A 20,847-nucleotide genomic window follows, 5' to 3' on the forward strand; every position below is an offset into this window, starting at 1 on the left:
ACCACCATGCAACAGTATAGTATAGTGTAGAGTATAGTATTTTTATATTGCATTTCCTCTCTCTCTCTCTCTCTCTCTCTCTCTCACACACACACACACACACACTCGAAGGAAAATAATAAAAAAGCTTGGAAAATACACAATAAATGTAATAGCCCTCTCATAATTGTGACTAGCAGCTTGCTCTTCCATAGAATGTTTCATATAGGTAGAACATGTGAATTCAGTATCACTTATGTTTCAGCTATTCCACATCCTCAGAAATCGAAAAAGTAGCCAGTGTTGCAGTGAAAATAATCAGTAACGGTTCCTATTTCTATGATTTAAGGAAGATTTTTGTGACTTACACACCTACAAAAAAACAAGTAATGTTTTCCACATATCTTAAAGCATGCCAAAACACCTGACAGACAGGTAAGCCATAACAGAGAAGGTGGAGAAGAGCTATGGGTCTCTTCTTTGTTTGCCTGAGTATTTTATTTAAAATGATCTTGGCTTAGAGGGCTATGATTTAGAAACAATGCTTTTGTTAATCCGGGATCAAAGTGCAGTTAGTTTTTTGGCAGTCATAACACCCGAATGACTAATATTCAGTTGATAATCAACTATTACTGCAAGGCTTATTTTTTCACAGTAATTATTACCGAACACGGTTATTTCCCACTCTGTACCTGTGCAATTTTAAGCTATATTTATTACATGTATAACTTTGCACTTAACCTTTAACTTACTCTCAGCTCATTTCTCTGTTACATCAAGATCATTTTGAATAGTTTTCTAGGCCGACCCCCCTGCTCTGGCAAGACCATTTCAGATAAATGTTTGTCCAATCTTTTCATAAAAACGTCCAGTGTTGAAGCATTTACAATTGCTGGTGGCAAGTCATTCCACTGATTCATTGTTCTCACTGTCGGGAAATTTCTCCTTAGTTCTACGTTGCTTCTCTCCCTGATTAGTTCCCATCTATTGCTTCTTTTCCTGGCTTCAGGTGCTTTGGAGATCAGGCTGACCCCCCTCTTGTTTGTGGCAACACTGGTCGCATCTTCTAGAAAACTATCTCACCTAATTACATCATCTGCAAATCTTGTGGGACTGCTCAGAAATACAAAGAACAGGACTTAACTTGCAACAGCATACTTGATATCCCCCTCCAATCTATTGAGGCACTATTAATGAGTGTTCTACATATTTTGAGGCAGTTATATATCTACTCTTCTCATGCCATCCAGCCTATTCTTAAATATCTTTTAGTATTTAGTATTTATTTGATTTGTCAATCGCTTACAAGATACAGGTATAAGAATAAACATAGTTTTAAATATATGAGATAGATACTTATAAGAAAAATAAAAAGAAACAATAGGACAGGGACAGTAGGCACGATTTGTGTGCTTATGCACGACCCCGGCGGGCCTCTTAGGAAGGAGATGAGGTCAACCGTAGACAGTCTAAGGTTAAAGTTTTGGGGGTTTGGGGAAGAAACCAGAGTCAGGTAGAGAATTCCAAATATTGACCACTCTGTTGCTGAAGTCATAATTTTCTGCAGTCAAGTTTGGTTCGGTTAACCTTGAGTTTGTATCTATTGTGTGCTCTTGTATTGTTATGATTGAAGCTGAAGTACTCATTTACAGGTAGGACATTGCAATGTATGCAATGGCGTAGTTCTAGATTTTCTAGGTCTAGAGTTTCAAGTCTGGTGGCATAAGCATCTTGCCACTCGGAATGCCAGTCTATCAAAAAACTTTGTTAAAATCAACATATATCCTGCCCTCAACATTTTTCCAAGTTGTCCCATTAAAATAATAATAGATTGACAATCCCCTGCTGAACATCGTTTTCAAGATTCTTATGGTTAAATTACTTTAAGATCTGCACTCTCCATAGGTGTCTGGCAGACTGGTCTGCAATTCTTTGAATTCCCCTTTGCTCTCTTTTTAAAGACAGAGGCAACATTTGCTTTGCAAATCCAGTGTTTCTCAATCTTAGTTATTTTCAGATGTCTAGACTTCAACTTCCAGAATTCCCCAGCCAGAAAGCTATTTTGGGGGATGCTGGGAGTTGAAGTCCACATATCTGAAAATTCCCAAGCTATAAATATACAGGTAGTCCTCGACTTATAACCCCAATAGGGACTAGAATTTCTGTTGTTATGCAAGGTAGTTGTTAAGTGAGTCATATCTAATTTTACAACTTTTTGTGCCTCAGGTGTTAAGCACATGATTGCAGTTATTGATTGAACCTTGTGTTTGCTAAGCAAATTCAGCTTTTCCCATTGACTTTACTTGTCAGAAGCCAGCTGGCAAGGTCATAAATGGTGATCACATGACTCCAGAACACTACAGCCATGATAAACAAATGCCAGTTGCCAAGGACCAAAATTTTGACCACATGACCATGAAGATGTAGTGATGGTTTTAAGTGCAAGGAGAGGGTTTTTTTCAGCTCCCTTTTATCTTCAGTCACTAAACAAAGGTTGTAAGTTGGGGAAAACGTGTAACAAACTAGCAAAATGCTATTTGTGACTTTGGGAAATTTAACAATGAATTATGGGCAAAAAGCATCACTCTGTTAATGTAACATTGTAGACTCAATGTTAGGGATGGAAGAATTCTCCTTTTCTTTGTTAACAAACTCTCCCTGCCCGTCACAGGTACACATTAACACTGCTAAATACAGCAGTCTACTTACCATCATAGGAGAGAATGTTAAAAGTATTTATGTGCACAAAGAATTTGCACATAAGAATACCAGAAGGATCAATTTAAAGCTGTCCCTAGCTCAGTGATAAGAACTGAAAAGGAAATGTCCACTCTCAAAATATTAAACAGAAGCTGCAGAACTAAACCACTTTTAGCAACAGACATAGTTCTGTTGTCATGTATCTCATATACATAAAAGTGAACATTCCCAGCACTGCTTTCAGAGAAATTTTTTGAGAGGGTATAAAGTAGAAGTAGAAAACTAGACAACCACTAGTTCATGTGACTGCAATGCCCTTGCTTATTTGATCAAAGGTTAGATTAGGCCTATCTGTAAACACTTAAATATGTCACCCTGATAAAAAAAGAAACAAACAACCCAAAATTTTTACTCAATTTGTAGCAGCAGTAAAGAAACTAAATATGTTCAAATACTATCTAGCTAATATACACCATTTTTTCAGTCATCAACAGTCATTTACGACACCGTCACTATGCTGCTTTAATTCCATGGTTACCTGATGGAAAATACTAGTATTAATTTGATCTGATATTAATCTACAAGCAAAATAAGGCACAGAATTAGGATTTTTGATTGGCTTTGATGTGTCCTTAATTACAAGTAGTTTAATTTTTAAAAAATCTGGGGCATTTATATAGTTACGTATCTATTTTGTCACACAAAAATGTTGAATATTACCTAAAACTGTACTTTATTTGCTACCCCATACTATCTACATCAGGGGCTCCCAACCCCTGGTCCGTGGCCCGATGCTGGGCTGCATCTGTTTGCAACTGGGCCATTGGTGGGTGAGTTTGTGGATGCATGTGCATACATGCAAGTTGCATTTATGAAAGCAGCACACATACGTGTGTGAAGCCATCCCCTCTCCCCACCACGCTCCCCTGTTGGTCCATTGATTTGGAAAGGTTGGGGACAGCTGATCTACATCATGGATATCTAACCTTTTGGTTTGCCTGGGCTATACAGAGTGAAGAGGAATTGTCTTGGGCCACATATAAAATATATAATATAGTTAATATATATAAATCACATTAAAAGTTTATAATCTTGTAGGGCACATTACTAGCTGTCCATGGCTGCCTGTGGCCTGTGGGTTGGCCTGTGGGTTGGCCATTCCTAAATCTACATCTACAAACATTTTTAATTAATTAATTAATTGAATCTATATTACCACCTATTCGCCCAGGGTGACTCAAGGCAGCTTACAGAATACAAAACCACATTTAAAACAATAAAACTAATAAAAAGAATCAAATAAATTAATATAGTATAATATAATAAAATTATCCCCACCTCCCACCTCAGCAATAGCAGATCACACGAGCCATCACACAAGCCATTTTGCAAATGAGCTGAGCCCTGAGACTTTTTAAAGTCCACTACCCTAGTTTTGATAGTTCAACTATCTTTATTTTCAAAAGCAATACCAATTAAATTAACATTTGGAAAAAATAAAGAATGACATTACATCACAAGCAAAAAATAAACACCAATTGCATGCTATATTCTAACAAACCAGGAAGAGCTATTTTAACTACTTCCTTTTCTTCTATTCTACAGGACAGATGATCCAACTAACTATCTTTTTTATGTGAGCAAGCAATTGAGTTGAAAGTTAAATACAAATGTGCAGCCTGTCAAACCACAGACTTATTTTCATGGCATGACTGTCATCCCAAGGGGCTGGGGGGGGGGGGGAGGGGGAGAACTTTGAATAAATGAATTCTGTCCATCAAAGAAGAAACTAAATACTTTTTGACATGGGACTTCTTTTATCGATGGCTAGATAATAAAAACAGAAGTTAGAAAGAAAGGGACATAAAAAGAATAAATGTTAAAATGGATATTTGTTAAAATGGACAAACAAAATATTATTGTTATTACAGTATTAATGTTACTGTGATATGTTATTGTAAACACTTTTATTATGATTGCCTAAAGATAATTGTACCCAGACAACACACTGTTCGATTGAAATGGAATTTTTATATATTATACTAATAAAAAAAATAAAACATTTAAAAAATTCTACCTTTTCTGCAGAAAATTTGAAAAATTCAGAATTACAAGGAAGAGACTTAATTAACCCTTCTAAATAGTTAATTGACAAGTCTGATCTATTTAAAGCTTTTAAATCCAAACTGCAATAATTACAAAAATATATATTTTTTTTTATAATACTGTTATTGAATGGTGTATTTTCAAGACCTGATGAAGCTGGGAAAGAACTGTGCTAAAAAAAAAATCTCCGTGAATGATACAAACTATCAAAACACCAATTAAAGATAACTTTTAATGTGTGCATCAGAGCATCTTCCCATTAACCCAAGATAAAGCACTAAAAGGAAAAAGGCTGAAAAAATTATTTATTTTACTATTAAAACACCTGGACGTTTTTTGCTATGCTATTAGATGTAAAGAAGAACAATATTTTTCTTGATTTTTTAACCATGCAGAAAGGGGATAATGGCAAAGCAAAAGAAAAACATCTGTGAGGCATCTGGTCCAACATATCACTAATTCTCATATATTTTACAATGTTTTGAATAGCATGAACCTTTGTGACACAGATGCTGTACAGAGAGGAGGATTAAGAGACATGAACTAGTAAAAACCCTGCAGCACACAGGAACAATGGAATTATAACTTGTTTCTTTTAAAACTGGAATTTAAATTTGGAGATCTTCACTATCATAAATGTGACAGATGTTGGCAGTTTTACTTGGCCATGAGTTTTGATTTCCAGGAAAGAAGTACAGACAGCAAGATATATTTTATAAGCTCAAAGTACAATACCAAAAAATCCCACAGAGCATCTTTATTCTTGATATGATACAGCTATAAATGTACTAATGAATTATTTCAGGATTTCCAAAATGACTCATTAAAAAACAATATAATTACATTATATAAGGACCGCAAAATATCAGTCCAACACCACCTTCCATTTTATATATGTTTTTATGTTTTGTACGTATGTTTGTTTTTAAAAATAAAAATTCTTTTATAAAAAAAATATCAGTCCAACAAAGTATCTCTAAGGATTATAAAACAGAAAATGATGGAGATGGTCAGCAATGAGAATCAACATAGAATAATTCTTAGAACTGTGTAATAAATAATTTGTTTCCTCAATAATAAAGATCAGAATTAAAGAAAGGCCATGACGGTGGCAGGAGACAATAGATACTTGACACTCTTATTCTGTTACAGAAGCTGAAAAAAAGTCAAGTTACTTTAGTGGTCAAATAAATACCATACCAATGAGCAATGTTTGCTTATGTGTTACTGTTTCTAAAAGAGATACAGATGTACTTAATTACAGACTTAAATTGCCTTTTGGATTGTAAATATACCCATATTGGTGAAAAGGTTTCTAAATAACTATTACGTACATCATTCCATAGTTATTTTCTAGCCTATCATTATGGAACAAATTCAGCAATTCTGCTCAGACAGAATTTTGAACTTTCATAACTTCTTCTCTATGTTGATAACCTAGAGAGGTCAGTGCAAACCTTCGTCATATGGCTCAAATGAAGGGCTGGATGGAAGCACTGGAGAGTTAATATAGGCTGCCACAAAGTTTTTCATCTCAGGAAATAAACAGAGCAAGCTTTGGATCGTTTATTTTTATTACATTTACATCTATTTATATTCCATGTTTCCTCAACCACAAAATTAAGATGAATTTTCTGTGGCTTTCCCAACGAATTTCCATTTAAGCAATGATTAGATCCCAGATCTGCTTGGTGAGTTGACAGAGGCTATTTAAACTGTCAAGCCTAATCTCCTGTTTAGATGGTTAATTTATTGTCAGCAAACTAAGTTCAATTCCAGGTAGCATGTGGACAAATGTTTATCATATTCATTTCTCTTTAGTAATAATCACAGAGCTTTGAGGACAAGTCAGTAATCTTTTTGACCCCATCTATCTTATCTGTTGGCTTCCTTTTCTGTTTCCCTCCTCTCCATTATCCCTTAATATCATCAAATATAATTATTTTTAAATTTCCATTATTCATCCACATGTCCAAAATGTGTGCTTGCTGGTGATTGCCTGCCTCTAAGGAACAGTCTGTCTTTACCTGGTCTTGGTTTACTTCTTCTTGCAGTCCTTGATACCTTTTCAGACCATCTCCAAATCTATGTTCCAAAGACATCTATATTTTTTTCTTTTACTCCTTCTCAATGCTCATCTTTCACAGTTGTGTATTACCACTAGAAGGTCATTTCTTTAACTATTGGCATTAAATGTCCTTACCCTCTATAATCTTGCTTGTCATTGCCTTCTCCTCTTTACTTCTCCAGCACTCTGTCCATATGTATTGATCTAAGCCACCAAACTCATCTGAATCCAAATAAAGCTAGAAGGGACCTTGGAAGTCTTCTAATATACAAACCCCTACTGAAGCAGGAGACCTTATACTATTTCAGACAGGTGGCAGTCCAGTCTTTTCTTAAAAACCTCCAGTGATGAAGCACTTACAACTTCTCTCCTTGATTAATTTCCATCCATTGTTTCTTGTCCTGCCTTCTGGTACTTCTTTGTGGAGGCCCCACTGCTCTCATTTCTATTTACTCATATCTATTTACTTACTTCGGGTCTTTGCCATCCAGTGTACATATTTCACTTTCTAAATTTACTTTCACAGGCCTTATTGTCATGAAGGAAAGATCTAATTAATGTTTTCTGATCCCTTGGGTTTTTTTGTCTATTTAGTATGTTTCTCTCCATGTATGGTTCTATTCTTTCTAAGCAATTAAGCAAACTCTTAGCGTGCAAAATTAACGCAACATTGCTATTCTTTCAGTACATACTAATCTTTTCTAACCTCTGTCCCATCCTGTTGTTCCGTAGTATTGACATAGAGTTGTTAGCACTTGAGCTGGCTCTTCTGCAACTTTTTAAACAGTTCAGTACGGTACAGTGTTTCATCTGCATGTGGTACTTGTTAATCTTACAGATGGTCTCTTGCATGTCATAATTCTCTTTCTAATGGATTCAGTTATCAAATACATTCTCTCTTTACAAATATTCCTCTTCATTTTATAACCTTTTGATTCAGTACAGTTTCCAATATTCTCTTCATCTTCTCTGTCTCTAGCCAATTTCTCCTGTGATTACTCTCAAGTATTCCTATCTCTATATTTTTCTTGTGTTTGTTTACATATTTTTAAAATATATCAAAAAAAATTTCTTCAATATTCCATATTTTTCAATGCTATTTTAAACAAGCTAGAATTGACAATGGAGATTCAGCAGTGGTGGTAGCTTCTTCCTTTAAGGATCAACTATCAGTAAGAAAGGAGTCAGCATTCAAGATATATCCCCAACTAGCACTTGATAGCAATAGCACTTAGACTTAAACACCGCTTTATAGTGCTTTACAGCCCTCTCTAAGCGGTTTACAGAATCACCATATTGCCCCCAACATTCTGGGTCCTCATTGGTAAAGTAGCAATTAAGGTCCTAGAAAAGTATTCAGATGCCTATACCTTTAAGATTTCTGAGAATGTCATGAATAGCTCATAGAACAAACAAACAAAATGTGCTCTATAAATAAAATACAACTTACAGTTGCTAATGACTCCTCCAAGTGGATCACCTTTAAAATCAAATTCAATGTCCATATATTTTCCCTGGAAAGAGAATACAAAAAAAAACCAGATTGAAATGGTTTCTTTGATTTACATGCCAGCATTTTACATTTAAATGTAAAGAATTTTTAACCATTCTACATTGTTTGACTTTAAATAAATCATATTGTATAAAATACACTTATTTATCTTACGGCATACGATGTCACCAAATTCGTTTTTTTTGTTAGGTAACTTCTAAAATTCCACATATTCCTTGGAAAATTCTAGGGGCTTTCCAAGAACAATTCTGTGGTGCAGGTTTCATATAAACAGTTACCCAAACACACACGCAGACCTATTATCCAATATGGGATAATTAAACTGTGCGTGGATTTTCTTTTCTTAACCATCAGATTGTAAAGGTTGTCCTTTCAAAATGCTCCTTATTTTATGGGACTGAAATATGGCATATGGCACAGTCATAATAATAGAGATATACAAGGTTAAGAAATATCTGATGATCCTGGTGTGCTTTTCTGTTTGATTTCTGGCATCAGCCCTGAAAAGAAAGCCCTGCATAAAACAGCAAGTAGACACTCTGCAAACATGAGGAGTGGGAACAGAATGTTTTAGATGCATTTGAAAGGCTGTTCTAAAGGGTGTGAATAGAGTATAAGCATACAGAGAAGTGACAGTCAACAAGTTCACCCTATTTGGTTTTTTAAAAAAATTTCATTGATTTTATAGACTTGTTCACCACTGGTTTTTCCATTAATTCTGCTTTTCAGAAGCTGGTTGTGAAGCACGGGCATAACGATAACATAACTGTGGAATGCTGTGACCATTGGTTGCACTGCTGTAACTTCGAACAGTTGGTAAACAAGCAGTTGTTAAGGAGGACTATATGTATTAATAGCAACATAATGAAGTAGCATGTCCATACCTGGCTTTGTAAAAGTGCACATTTTTGCCCTATTCTCCCCTCCCCGCCCCCCAAACTATTTCTGTCACATGGCTTTTAGAAGACCAACTAAGCCAACAATAATATAAATCTAAATCTAAATTATAATTATGCAGTCATACCGTCCTAAATTTATCCTGCTATTGGCTAAGATGTGAGGTAGCTCTCTGGTGTCTGTGCTGGTATATTTCTCCAAAAGAATGTCCACTTCAAGTACAAAAGTCTCCTATAATGCATTTTTCATTCACAAAGCTCTTTTGTTTCAAATCTACTAGTTATGGGGCTTAAAAAACAGAGAATTTCCCCTTATTATATGTAACTGTTATTGTGCTCAATCTAGGGTCTAACCAAATATATTAACCTGATTTTAACAAATAACATAAAATTTGAAACTAGTGCATCACATATATTAACTTTCAGTATTTAGGGTACAAAGATATTCCCTGGAATACCATAGCAAGAGTCTTGAAAACAGTCACCTACATCGCAGTATAACAAAGCTTGCTATGACACAGTATTGGGTTAGATCCAATATTATTTTATAAACAGAAGGAAACTGGCATTTGTAGATGGAGCCCCAGAAGAATCTACTAGGAAAGAACTAGACATATGTAATTTTCTTAACAGAAAGACTAAAGAAAAATAAAACGCTAATCAGTATGGAACATTAATTCTACACTGCACTGTAGTTCTAACATTTCACTAGTAGTGATCAGTCCTCTGGCCCAATCCCTTGCATGTTTTTATTTTGATACTTACAAATCTAGACGAGTTATCATTTCTTACAGTTTTGGCATTTCCAAAGGCTGGTAGGAAGAAAAAATAAAATTAAATATATGCACAATTTAACAGTAAAGCGGGGCAAATATTAAAAATACAGTTAAGATTGTACCAGATAAGTTGGATAATTCAATTTAAAAAAAAAGTTTAATGTAAGTAGAAATAAAGTAAGTAGGAATTTTACAGCTTGTGTAATAGTCCATGTACAGTATTTTATTTTAATGAAATAGAATCTATTTAAGATATGGTGGCCAGTTCATTAATATATCGATAGTTAATAGTTTTCCATTAGTATCTGTTTTTACCTAAGAAAGAATTGGATTTTGAATGCTCAGCTTAAAGGACCAAAGAAAATATGTGTGCAATGCACATGTAAGCAGAGATACAAAGAGAAATAAGGCATTCAGGTAGAAGAAAGAGCATTAACTGGTAGTGCATTATCTAGGTTCACACAGCCATAATGGTTTTGCATACAAATAGCTCAGGTTCAAAGTCCAATAATTCCAAGTGGGAATGGAAAAGGAACCTGTTTGAAAATCTGGAAAGCAGCCATCGATCAATGCAAAAACAATGCTGAAATAGAGGGGCAAAACATCTGTACCTTTACATGCTTCATAAATGGCTCTACATGTAGAATTGAGTTTTTGAGATATACAATTTCATGGATAACTCTTGATAAAGATGAAGGATGAATTCCAAATGGCATGTTGATCAATGTATAAACATTGTATGAACAAACAGTTAACTCCCAAATTATGCTACCACACCCAAACCATCATATTATGGAATTATGGGCTATAGTTTCCCTGCAAACCATAAAATAAGGAGAGGAATCATGAACAGAGTATATGATCATGTTTATTCATGTAACATTAAGGCACAGTTTGGTGTGAGGTCTGAACTCTACTGTTGTCTATTACCCTGACATAATTATAGTTCACAGGGTTTTTAAAAAATGGTCATATTAATCTTCCTTCAAAAGAACTAAGCCCCCAAGTGAACAAATTAGCATTATCATATTACAAACATATTCTAAGGAATTAATGTGTTAGGTTACTTTGTACTAATTACATTAAACATTCTTATATTACAAAGGGTATGCTGATTTTTTTTGGCTTCTGTACATAAGTGAACGTTCAAATCAACTGGATATTTGAAATGTTATTTCTGCTTCACTAAATTTGGGGTTTTGAGACTTCCCTGGATCAAAGCACTGATGCCAGAACGCAAAATGCATGCTGAAATAATCATTCTAAAAATTTAATAGAGTGAAATTCACAAGCAATAAATCATCTTCCAGTCTGCAGGCTGCATATCATTAAGCATGAGGCTAAAACACTAGGACCATTTATATATGCATGCAGAATCAAATACAAATGGTCTATTATAAGAGTTTAGAGGCAAATTCTTTATTTTACCATAAGTTCATTGTTTCCCTATGTTCTTCTGCAGTAGCTGGAATGCAAAACTCAATCACTGGTAACTTAGGCAAGCAAATACACTGGACATTTTTGAACAATAATTTCATGCAGTGGCAAAAAAAAAGAACAATGGCATCTAAATAAAGTTATGACTAAAGCAAAAACTACTCCAACTTGTTCTTTAAAAAGATATATTTGTCAACTTTCACATGACAAATATTTGGAAAGAACACATACACACACAGATATAGTTCACGCACACACAAAATAAAGAACAATAGATATTATGACACCATTTATTTGTCAGACATGAAAATTCATGCAACTGATATGTTTTTTACCATGAATATTTCAAATATGTTACAGTCTCTGCTTTGAAATAATAGCAAGCACAGAAGCAGTTTCCTGCATACACTTTTAATTTCATCCCTGTACAATTTGATGTGGCATTGATGGACATGCCTTGGTATACCCGTATACCTCTACTTCGTGAGCTGACCTAGCTTCCAGTCAGCTTCTGGGTGTAATTTAAGTTGTTGCCTGCCACCTATAAAGCCCTACATGCCAAAGGGCTTGTGCCGTGCCCCTGGTGGAAACTGACTCTGAGGGAGTGGAGGAACAGCCAACAGGGAGTGGAAGTGTGGCTCTGGAGGTTGTGGAGGAGGCTGGGGAAGGACAAAGGCTGGTTGAGCAGTCAGAGGAGGACCCAGGCCCATCCCCTATCCATCCTAGGACATGCAGGGAGGAGAGGATAAGGGAGAGACATGGTCTGCTCAGGAGGAGAGGGCCTTGATCCTCTTCATGGGTTGCAGGTATGACAAGTGCATAAGAGTTTGGACCTGCGTACTGGCAAATGTTGGAAACAAAGTGTGTTTTATTTTGGTCTGAAGTTATCTTCGTTGACGTCCTTCCAACAGACTGGCCTTGTTATCTCCTTCAATTTGGTAAATACTTCTCCTGTTCCGTTGTGGAAATTTTGTCATTGTAGTTTGTTTGGTTTTTTATTTTATTCATTTTTATTTTTTATTATTATCTGCTCATTAAATTCGGATTGCATTGCTTTCTTTTGAAGACTATTTTTGAGTATGTTTTATCTCCAACTGAGTATTATTGAACAGTGGGGCCAAGTTGGAGGCATTAAAGGACATTTATTTACATTTTGGATTTTGTTACATTTGTGTTACACTCTGGGTCATCATAGCTTGGATAACTGAAGGACTGACATAGCATCTGCCAGGCTAGTTTGAATGGCCAAGGTTGGTGTGTTCTGGGTTCCTTCAATTAATCAATGGCATCTATTGAAACCCTAGAAGTGTTCCTACCCTCTGGAACCCTGGAAGTGTTCCTACCCTCAAGAGCTTCCTCTTGAGATACAAATGCGCCCCCCAAAAGCCTGTTATTTCAAAGGAGTTCGAAGATGTGGTGCTTTGCCCAGGCCTCTGACAAGGATGGCTGGTGCCCCTTTTCTTTCTTTTTCATGTTCCTATCTGGGTTTGAATTTTTTTTCCTCATTTTTGTTCTTTTGTCTTGTGCTGTTCTTGCATTGTCCTTTGTTTTCAAACATTTTTAACTTGGAAGTCAGGAAGCATATATATTTAATAATTAATTATTACTACGTGTAACTTGGTGCCTTTCTGATTTAAAAATTAACATTATCTAAACTACAGCTAGACTACAGATAACAGTATTCTATAGCTACCAAACAATTGACTTGCCTGGCCACTTCTTTCCGCTTCTTTCTTCTGCTTTTGGCTACACGCAAGGAAAGCAGCAAAAGTCTTTCTTTCTCTCCCCCCGAACTCTGCCAGAAATGAGTCTTTGGGACCCTGCAAGGCCTCCTATTCCAAGAGGCTGAGCCGGCAAAGACTCATTTCTGGCGGAGTTTGGGGGAAGAGAAAGAAAGACTTCTGCTGCTTCTGCTGCTTTCCTTGCATGAAGCCAAAAGATCCCAAATAAAGAATGATCGATCGGTAAGAAAATGGGGTGGGGAATTTTCCTGCACACTTTTGGAGGGATCCCCCCCCAAAAAAAATCTTCAGGAAAATCCACCACCCCTTTTTCCTACTGATCGCAGAATACCCCCCCTCTCTTTCCCCCTCCCTCTGAGAACGGAGCTCTCTCCTTAGAGGGTATTGTGTGTGTGAGGGACCTGTGTGTGTGAGAGAGAGAGAGGGGGGGGAGAACATCACCACCAGCCCTCCGAGGTTAGGTCAGATCTCTCTCTCTCTCTCCCTCCGTCTCTCTCTCTTTCTCACAATCAGCAAGCCACCATCAGTCAAAATTCATATTAGTGGTCTGTGGGATTTAAAGTTATGTGTTTGGTAGTCCCTGGTGACCGCTGATTTATGGTATTTTTATGTACCATTGTTTGTATTTATTGTAATCAATTTTGGATGAATCTTATCCCAAAAGACAGGACATACATACCTCCATACATACATATAAACATACATACATAAATGGCAACATGCCTGTTCGGACTTCACTTAAGTTCAAATGTAGCAGTTTAATAAGATATATAATGTGCAAACATGGCATATGTATTACTTTGCAATTTATTGTTTGCAGATGTTTTTCCACTCCTAACAGCATTATATTCTAATGGCATTATATTTCCAAAAGGGTAGCAAAATATTCTTTAAGAATGTTATTTGAATACTGCTTGGCATGTTTAAAAAGAAGAATGCAAAATCACAGCAGAAATTCAGGCTAGGACAAAATATGACCAACTATGAATCAGATAAGGATAGAATGCAAACAAGAATGTGGGAGTTTAAAATAGTTATAAGGAAATATGTCCCTATTGTGAACGCTTATCGAACCTTAAAATTTTTGTTGTATATTCAAGAATTATTAATAATCGTCACCAAATATCCAACAGTGTTAGATACTAGCCTCTTACCTTCAAGTACTGGATTAGATTGTAAAAGTTGTTCTTTTACTTGATTAACTTCTGTTCCTTTGCCACAAACTGCTGCCACATAAGACATGACAAGCTTGCTGGCTTCTGTAAATTATAAAAGAGAGAGAAAAATAGTTATATTCTACATGAAATAATTTATAGTATAAACGTCTGAATGAATTACTTAGATATATAGTAATGTACTTCTCACATTCATCCTTGTTTTCTTTTTTTATTTATTATTTTGGTAATATTCTGTACCTTTATTAGAGTCACCATGAAGCAAGACATCTATGAATTATTTATCTTGTTTAATATATTTACATCCTGACTTTTCAGTCAGGAACTCAAGGTTGCATAAATAGCATATATTTTTCCTGACATTAGGTTGGGCTAACGGAGAATGACTGGCCCAAAGTCCCCCAATGGCTGAAGGTCGTAACAGAATTCTAATGGAAGCATTTGATAAAAGAGAAAATAGGGAATATGTCTTCATGCCATCTAGTAAGGATTACCTTAATACTCCATTAATGGAACACTATAGCCTTGAAATCAGTTGTAATATAACAGCAATCTGAAGCATTCAAGAACATCATTAATTTTAAGTTTTGATTCTGCATCCACTTTTGCTGTCTTTTAGTGAGTTACTAAACCCATATCAAAATTTAGTTAGACTGCTGGACCATATTGGGAATTATCTATCTTTAAAGAAGTAATCTGGCATAATGGTTAAGGCACTGGAATAGAAATCAGGAGACTGTGAGTTCTAGTTCTGTCTTAGGGACAAAGTTAGCTGGGTGCAGTTGGGCCAGACACTCTCTCAGCCCTAGGAAGAAGGTGGCAATCACAAACCATTTCCAACTATCTTTGCCAAGAAACTCTTATGGACTAGTCCAGACAGTCCAGGAATCAAAACTGACTCAAAGGCAGGCAGGGAAAAGCCTTCAAAGAGAGGCTAATGGAATCCTTCTGTTCTGCAATCTTCAACCATTTGAAGAATGTGCTTGGAGAAGCAAAGCCTCCTTAAGGCCACATTCCTCTCCTATCAGGAAGAGCTCACTGTGTCCTTATAGCTGAGAAGGTCATTTAGATGGCATCTGAGGTAACTCCTGTTGTTTCTCCCTTCTTTTTCCTGATTTATTGCTCCCTTAGATTTGGTTTGCTAGGTTTTATTGCTATTTAATTATATTGTTATGTGTGTGTGTGTGTGTATGTATATGTATATGTATATGTACTGTATATGTACCATATCTCCTCAAGCTTATTTGCCTTATGAATCCTGCTAGTTGAAATGATAGACTGACAGAATTTGAATAAAAATATACTTCTGGGGACAATGGTGGACTGAAGACAGCTTCATGAAAAGAGGAGCTGATACTTGCAATTGTGACCATCATTGGAAGCCCACAAGTAGATGTCTCCTTTAACTCCCTCTGGGTAAAGAGAGGATGTGAGGTCACCCATACTGTTCTTCTTACGGTTGTTTCTTACAAAGAGACTGCAAGACACCTGTATTTGTAAATTGGGGGCCAGAATTGAGAGATGAAGAAATTTGCCATAATTGTTCCAGCCACAGAAAAAGAACCTTTCAAAGGATACTAAGCTCATGTACTTCCTTGCTAATCATCTGTAGAAAGTGCCTATAAAGTAAACTACTTCAAAATAATCAGGCAACTTCAAAGTGACGAGTGTTATAATGGATAAGTGTTTTCAATCTTTAAATATAAAAAAATGAAGATCTATCTTTATAATCTTTAAGAATTTAAAATAAACAGCAAAAAAGCAAGGCAAGGTTTGCCTATAGAAAGTTTTAAATGGATTAAGTGCTCATAAATAGGGGAAATATTAGATTTTGAGCATTAAAACTTTGAAATTAATCTTAAAGAATAAATGCATTTTTGTCGGGAGGAAAAACTGTTTTTGATATTGGAGACATAACAAGACAAGTAACTTATAACAGAATTCAAAGGTATCTTTGAGGAACTGCATCAAGAACAGCACTAGGTTTTTTTAACCAATTGTTATGTATGTTGTGTGTTCTTGGGAACAGTCTGTTATCAGAAGAAGATATTACAGAAAAAGATATGCAACAAAATCCATCCAAGAACAATCTGAATGAGACTTTCTGAATAAGAATTTGTCATAGGATATTTTTTAAAAATGGATGAACCTTCAGCAATTAAAAAGGAAATGATGATGCCAGAGAACAATTGGAATGACTGCTTTTTGTTTTACAAAACTACAAAAGAGGCTGTTTAAAGTATGGAAGAAATTATTAAGTGGGTTAGCAAATTAGAGAAAAAATATTCTGTAAAAGAAAAAGAAAAAAGGAATACAAGGTCCAGGGTGAAAATGGGACATGTTGTCATTTTGCGTGATTCTTTTTGGGTGCTAATATACAAACTGGGAAAAGGCAGCATATTGGATTTGCTTACAATTTAATATGGAGTTTAAACATCCTCCTTACAATTATTTTATTTATCCTAATTGGATAGCATTTAAATAGACTCTGTATCTGTCGTTATATTTATAGTAACAAAGTTTTGAGAATTTGTTTTCTTTAAAAGAGAAATTATTCCTTACATTGTAGTCTTTTGTTTATATTAGGAGACTGAGATTATTTTACATTTGCTAAATGTGAATTTGTTTAGAGTTTCAATATGGAATGTTTATTTGAATGGGACATGTTATTTGGGGCCATTTTCTTTGGAATTGTTGGTATTTGGTATGGAAAAATGTTGTATATTGGAGTTTGTCTTTTTTAATGAAAATATTATTATGTTATATTTTGTTTTTTGTTTACCCTACAATATTAAGACCATGCCTTTTAAATGTGGTTTTGCTTACAGCTAAGAATTAAATGTGGAATGTTGAGTTTAACTTGGTTAACTAAGATTAGTATTTCAGAGTTCTGATTGGACCTTTTGCTGATAATTGGATTGGAGAAGGGATTACAGACATTATTCTACTAACAAACTTTCAAGTTGCAAAGTTTTGCCAATAAGAACAAACCTGTTTGCACCTGGAAATTGGGGTTGTGGACAGGTTTATTTTTTTTGGCAAAATACATTTACGGAGCACCATACCCCTGGGACATTCACTCCAGACAACCGGCAGTGTTATAGCAAAACAGGTCCAGTGAGCACACACAAAAACTGGTAGTCCTCGACTTACAACAATTATAGCTTATGACTTACAACCATTTGTTTAGTCACCGTTCGAAGTTACAATGGCACTGGAAAAAAAAAGTGACTTATGACTATTATTGACTTATGACTTATGCAGTATCCCCCATGGTCACAGGATCAAAATTCAGTCTTTTGGCAACTGACTCATATTTATGATGGTTGCAATGTCATATGATCACCTTTTGTGACCTTCTGACAAGCAAAGTCAAAGGGAAAGCCAGATTCCCTTAACCACCATGTTACTAACTTAATTGCAGTGATTCACTTAACAACTGTGGCAAAAAGTCATAAAATGGGGCAAAACTCATTTAACAACTGTCTCACTTGGCAACAGAAATTTTGGGCTCAATTGTGGTTGTAAGTCAAAGACTATCTGCGTAGAGTTTAGGTACCCAGTTTATCCTTTTGTACTCGTTTTGACCTTAGGACTAGTAAAACTGGAGACATAGAATTCCAAGAAGAATGTAAGGTTCACTCCACTGTCTCTTTCTCTAGAATCCTTGTAGCATACAGCCTTTTTTGTGCTGACTTTCTTTTGCCTGGTCTATTTTTCGTATGCTATCAAATATTTTCACACCTTTTTCAGTTCCAGCGTTTTTATGTTTCCTTAACCATGAACCTTGATGTCTCACATTACTGTCAATATTTCATCTTTCTAGTTCCAACCTATGCTGAAAAAAAAATGCTCCACTATCTTTTGCGAAATAGACCTGTGAGCTGAGTAATAATGAATTCTCCTATCTGGGACAGTGGAAGATGTCACCCTATGGCTAGTCAAAGTCTTAGATTTACAAGATTGGATTGAAAAAAGAGGATGCACGTTAATATCTTTATCAATGGTAAATGATCTAATAATAGATATATTACCTGTTTTTCCAGCTCCACTCTCTCCAGTTATAAGTATACACTGGTCCTTATCCTGGTCTCTCAATGATCGATATGCTTCATCAGACAGGGCAAAACTATGGAATAAAGTACAACATATTAAGATATCTAGGTCACATCCAGTGTTACTCAAGAAGCACCAAAATGTTTAAACACTCCAATGACAAGTTAATATAAACCTGTACAAATTACAGTGGAACTTTTGGCTGTTACAAAGGAATGCTACCAGCTGCCTGTATTCTTTTCTTACAGATTGCTCATAAACACCTGGAAATGAAACTGTAATTTCTGTACTCTAACTGTAACTTATTTACTTCATACATGCAATGGAGAAGTTGGCTATTGGCTCATATTAAAATGATTTTAAGAAATGATGGGAGTGGTCTAAAAAATCAAAACATACATTACCTTTTTACAGAAAATTATAGCTATCAATCTATTCTCCCTGAAATCCATGTCTCTCATTCAACAGGAAAAATTATGATGAGATAGGATACACAAACACCATTCATACCAACCAGATCTAGGATGTGAAATGTCAGCCATTGGTATTTTTCATCATCAGTTCCAAAAATGGAATAGTACAATTCTAGAAACTCAAATTTGGAAGCTAAAATATTGTGCAATAAGACCTAATGTTGTACAGTACAGTATATTATGGTTGCAGCTGTAGCAAGTCATCAACACTATTCCTAGACTTCACTTACCTCATCATTAACATATGCTTCAGTTCTAGAACTCATATGGAATTATACACTAACATTTAAATCTAAAATATTTTAAGTAGCAACCTTTATTTATTTAAATTCATTGGTTGCCTAACTTCAATAAGATATTAACTGGTATGTTTCAGTGCTATATTGAGATTACTTGTATTAATTGTCTGAGATATTGTCTAACATGCTTGGGGTGTTGAAACTCTATAGTACTATAGAGTACTATAACATGAAAGTAATTGTATATCTGGAACATCATGATGGCCGCTTCTACCGGCCGATCAAAGTGGCTGGTGACTGCCCTTGGGGAGCTTCCATCGCCTGAAAGACACTGCCTAATGGCGAGGAGACACAGGCAGCCACGTCTTGCCCCAAAGCGGCTAAGGACTTTGCCTTCAAGGGAGCTTTTGTCGGCCGATAGAAGTGGCCTCGTGGCGAGGCGGAGTATGTGTGTGCGCTTGCCCCGAGGCTGCTTCTACTGGCCAATCGAAGTGGCTGGTGACTGCCCTTGGGGAGCTTCCATCGTCTGAAAGACACTGCCTAATGGCAAGGGGACACGGGCAGCCATGCCTCACCCCGAAGCAGCTGGGGACTCTGCCTTCGGGGAGCTTCTATCGGCTGATGTTCTATTGGTAGATCGGGGTATTCTAGCCTAGGCTACCTGCAGGCCACTCCTAAAGGCAAGTTTTCTCCTCACCCCACCACCACCCTTCCCCCCATTTCTTTTCACCTCATATATTTGTAATGAACGATGTGAGAAATGATGGGAAAACTCATGGATTAAATAGGCCTAAATTTTGGGGGTGGGGCTTAATTTCACCTCATGCCTAGAAATCATGCTGGACCTTCCTATTGGTGGAGGCTGTATTGTTGGTGAAACACGGTAGTATGGATGTGTGTTGTTGCCGGGGGTGAGTGTACTATTTCTTATTTTTCTTTTTATTCTTTTTATTTCTTTTATATGGCATTTTTATATCCCTGTAAGCCATCTTGAGTCGCCCTGTATGAGTATAGTGGCAATATAAATTTTCTAAATAAATAAATATGCCAGGCATAAGAAACCAAGTTCCAGAATAGAGTTAAAGTACTAAGAGTTTATTTTGTGCTACCTATACACAATAATCTGGTCTACTAATGGTCACGGCAAATTCACAGGGGACTGGACTTAGAACTCTTGTGGGAACGAAGTGATTCCAAACTGCTGAAACATTTGACCTTGCCCTCGGACTCAGTCTGGTCTCCTACAATATGCATTTTATATCCATAAGCATGAAACCTTCACATTTGAATAACAAATTCTTCAAATAAAGGAATGATTTTAAACATTACACATCACAATAGGGTGAGTAAAATTATAATCTAACAAAGTAAGAGACATAAACTACAGTTTAAAATTAAGCCAAGATAGTAAAAAATGATATTTTAAAATTTCTTCATGTATTTTTCACCCTTTGAAATACCATGAACCATAATTCATGGCACATAGAACAACCTTTAACATGTCTCATCCTCAACCAGAAGAATTTCCAAAAGATTATATTTACATTAAGGATGCAAATATATGGGATGGGGGAAAGTTCTGGGAAAGTTCTACCGCCAAAAAAATATTATACAATGTGCAACTAAGTATAAATGCTGAAGTTCAAACTATTCCATTTTATAAAAAAAATCAAAACCACATTTAAAG

At 35.8% G+C, this 20,847-nt stretch overlaps 1 protein-coding gene across 4 annotated transcripts in view; it reads right to left on the bottom strand.

Moving 5' to 3' along the window:
• Positions 1-20,847, bottom strand: part of MYO1B (myosin IB) — a 137,143-nt gene that overhangs the window by 44,670 nt on the left and 71,626 nt on the right. For all 4 annotated transcript variants that reach the window (XM_026696887.2, XM_087919784.1, XM_026696886.2 and 1 more), the window contains exons 4-7: positions 18,427-18,521; positions 14,372-14,476; positions 10,028-10,074; positions 8,304-8,367 (exon numbers count right to left, since the gene is read on the bottom strand). In XM_026696887.2, coding sequence (XP_026552672.1) covers positions 8,304-8,367; positions 10,028-10,074; positions 14,372-14,476; positions 18,427-18,521 — 311 coding nt within the window. The remainder of the gene's footprint in view (positions 1-8,303; positions 8,368-10,027; positions 10,075-14,371; positions 14,477-18,426; positions 18,522-20,847) is intronic.

Source organism: Pseudonaja textilis, chromosome 1 (assembly GCF_049901715.1).
Source record: "Pseudonaja textilis isolate UNSWEBS1 chromosome 1, rPseTex1.2, whole genome shotgun sequence".
NCBI lineage: Eukaryota > Metazoa > Chordata > Lepidosauria > Squamata > Elapidae > Pseudonaja > Pseudonaja textilis.